Source organism: Elephantulus edwardii, unplaced genomic scaffold (genome assembly GCF_000299155.1).
Source record: "Elephantulus edwardii isolate Elephantulus edwardi_28Jun2011 unplaced genomic scaffold, EleEdw1.0 scaffold00075, whole genome shotgun sequence".
Lineage (NCBI taxonomy): Eukaryota > Metazoa > Chordata > Mammalia > Macroscelidea > Macroscelididae > Elephantulus > Elephantulus edwardii.
Window position 1 is genome coordinate 910476 of NW_006399825.1, and position 3633 is coordinate 914108.

General features: G+C 36.6%; 1 protein-coding gene across 1 annotated transcript in view; it reads right to left on the reverse strand.

Moving 5' to 3' along the window:
- Positions 1–3633, reverse strand: part of PDE3A (phosphodiesterase 3A, cGMP-inhibited) — a 458178-nt gene that overhangs the window by 66152 nt on the left and 388393 nt on the right. The window contains exons 8-9 of the mRNA XM_006889065.1: positions 2713–2867; positions 360–497 (exon numbers count right to left, since the gene is read on the reverse strand). Coding sequence (XP_006889127.1) covers positions 360–497; positions 2713–2867 — 293 coding nt within the window. The remainder of the gene's footprint in view (positions 1–359; positions 498–2712; positions 2868–3633) is intronic.

Below are 3633 nucleotides of genomic sequence, written 5' to 3' on the forward strand. Positions count from 1 at the left end.
GGCACATAACAACAACAACAAGAACATCAAATAGAGTATAATGCATACCAACCCTGTAAACAGTCCCATGCCAAATTCACAATCTCTGACACACTCAAGCCCCTGATGGAGTCACTGTGTCAATCTACCTGGTTGAGGGTCTTCCTCTCTTTGCCACCCCACCAACTTTATATGCATGATGTCATTCTTCAAGGAATAGTTTCTCCTAGCAACATGCCCAAATTATTTGAGATGAATCTTCACCAATCTTGCTTCTAAGGAGAATCTACATATCTTACATACAGCTGAGTAATCTAGATATCTACATACAGCTGAGGAATTATTTTATCTTTAGTCATATGTATGAATGCATTTCGTACCTGACTAAGAATACAGCCACATTTTCTTCCTATCTTTTCCATCAAATCAAAAATTGGAAAATTCCATGTATTTAGCTGCTCCATAATTGAGTCCAAATTATCCATGACAAGAGGTTCAGGAGCAAGAATTGGTTTGTCCTGTAATGAAAATTAAGGGAGAAGTGTTTTTAACATCACACAGTTTTTATACAAAGCCATTCATGCTTTGGCAATTTCAATTTAACAAGGATTACCAAAAGCAAAGGACTTAAAATTTCATGTGAATGAATATTCTTAAAAAACTTAAGATGAACAGGACTATTGTGCCCACCTTAGAAGTAAAACACCTGTTTTAGACTATGAACTTTGCATTGTTTGATGATCATCCGTCTCTGGTTAATGCAAACTCTGGCAACAGTGGATGTTTATTCTAAAAGTTGTTATGGTGCATGCTGTCAAATTGGAACTACCTCACAGCTGACTCTGTGGTGGGTTTTCAGATGCAGTTTAATCCCATAGGGAGATTGGCCATCCTCCCAAAGAGCAGCTGGTCAACTGGAACCGTGTGCCCTTGGGATTGCAGTGAAGTTTCTTACCACTTAGAACACCAAAACACTACAGACTAATTTTTCTTTCTGAACCTATTTCCTTCTCTCCCTTTTTCTGGGTGAAAAGAAACCACTAGTTTACTCTAAGATGTATTGAAAGCATTTGGAAGCTAACTATGGTTTGAATTCATCAGGTATTCCGTGAGAGTAAGATGTGAATACCAGCTTCTGTGAAGGTAACAAACATGGAAACCTTACAGGGAAGTTTAACTTTCTGTCTATGGCATTTCTGATATTTAAAATTGACTAAATATAAATGGTACATACATATATGTATATATTCACACATATACACATATGTAGCCATGCATATATTTTTAATTTTATTTTATTATGTATGTGTGTGTGGTGTGTGTGTGTGTGTGTGTGTATCGTAAAGTCAGATCTGACTGGTACAGGAGGAGGTTGCCCCTCCTTCTTCTGGAGGATTTGAACCACATACTTCTGGGATTGCAGTGCAGCTTCTTGCCACTAGGCCACCAGAGTTCCCTAGCCATGCATATTTTTGAGGAGCTCATTTTACAAAATTTAAGGCTTATTTTCTTAAATGGAAGTTCCTGTAAGGATGTTAGAGAACTGTTAAATTGGCTGTTTATTTCTTGATAAATTTATGTAAATATTAAAGAAACCCAGACTCAGAGAGGGATAGCTTATATTTCAGAAGCAGTACTAATAATAAAGAATGACATTACCACATTTTTAAAAAGCTTTAAGAATAATTCTACTACTTCCTGAGAAGCTGCATCATGTAAATGCAAAGTCCAAATGAGGACACTCTTAAATGTGCATTTTCAAAAGAGAGGGAACAAAGGTAAAAAAAAAAAACCAATTCCAAATTGTGATGATTTACAAAATTTTATGTAACAATATATTTTTATCAAAAGTGGTAAATCAAGTAAAATAAAAAGGACAATAACAACAATTGATAATCATATCATATTGTTGCTGTGTGCTATCAAGTAAGAACTTAGCTATAGTTGACCTCCTGTGGGTTTTTAGAGGCAGTAAATCACATGGAAGGAGATGCCTATCCTTCTCCCATGGAGCAGCTGGTTGATTTGAATTTGGTGACTTTGGGATTGTAGCACAAGCTTCTTACCACTAGGCCATCTATTTTTCATCTTTGTTACTCCTATCAAATTAAATCTATTCAAATTGGAGCTTTCATTCTCCTTAAATGACCCAACATGTGCAAAATAAATTACCACTAAAGAATATTTTAATCATAATGTAAAGGGATTATTCTATGAAAATCAATAAATTTTTTAAAAGGAAAGAATAATTTAAAAATTAACTATATATATATGTAAATATTAAAATGAAAGGAATAGAATTTCTTAATATGATAATAAAAATAAAAATTTGATTGTTTCAGAAAGCAATAAGGTACTGGAGAAAAACCACCAGGGTAAAATATCATAAGATAACTGACATATACATTTCTTTTATTCATATTTATAGACATAGCATCATTTAAAATACTATTTTACAGACTATAATAATTTAGGGGGTGCTTATACTTTTTGACGGCAACCACTTGAGGCAATGAACACTTTTGTTTTTAACCACCAAGTAATAGCCCCATCAAGAGATCAATAAGGTTCGGAAGGCAGAGTTGTATTGATCAAAATAGGTATGTATCATATGTATGGTCCAAATAAGATGCATCTGTAACTCTGATGATCCAGGGATCGATAGCAGAGCCTAGCTCTACAGTAGAAACCAATTACACATGCAAATGAGTGAGTTAAGTGTAATGGGGCTACCAGGAACATCATGGCCTCCGGGGTGTAGGTATTGCAAGCTGATGCTTTCCTCAGTGGCTCTCCTTGGCACTCAGTCTCATCTTCATTCTGCACAATATCACTGCTGTCACTGTTGTTATTGGTTTCATAGTCAGAGGTAACCTGAGCTGTGTCATCTGTGATTGAAAGAGAATAGCGTATTACGGGACTTGCCATGGGAGAAAGGAGCTTCATTTAAACAACTTTCCTAAAATGAATATTGTGAATGTAAAGTTTAGAAAAAATACTGCTTAAGCACCAAATATTAGGATCATAGAGTATGAAAAGCATACCTTTCAAACCTATAATATAGACAAGAATTATCATCTGTGAGCTATACAACATCCAATAATTTACTGCCAGATGTGCAGACTGGGTTTAGAGGATGCCGCGGTACTAGGGATATTATAGCTAATGTTAGAAGGATCTAGACAGAAAGCAGGGAATACCAGAGGAATGTCTCTCTGTGCTTTACTGACTATGCAAAGGCTTTCAACTATGGATCACAACAAGCTGTGGCTGACTCTGAGAAGAATGGGAATCCCAGAACATTTGATTGTGCTTATGCGAAACCTATACATGGACCAAGAGGCATTCGTCAGAACAGAGCAAGGAGACACTGCATGGTTCAAAATCAGGAAGTGCGGTCCGCTAGGGATGCATTGTGTCCATACCTTTTCAATCTGTATGCAGAACGATCGTCTGGGACACTGGGCTGTATGAGGAAGAATGTGGCATCAGGACTGGTAGAAAATTCATCAACAACCTCCGTTATGCAGATGAAAAAACCCTGCTTGCTGAAACTGAAGAGGACCTGAAGCACTTGCTGCAGAAGGTCAAGGACTGCAGCCTCCAATATGGATTGAAGCTCAACATCAAGAAAACAAAGATTCTCACCACTGG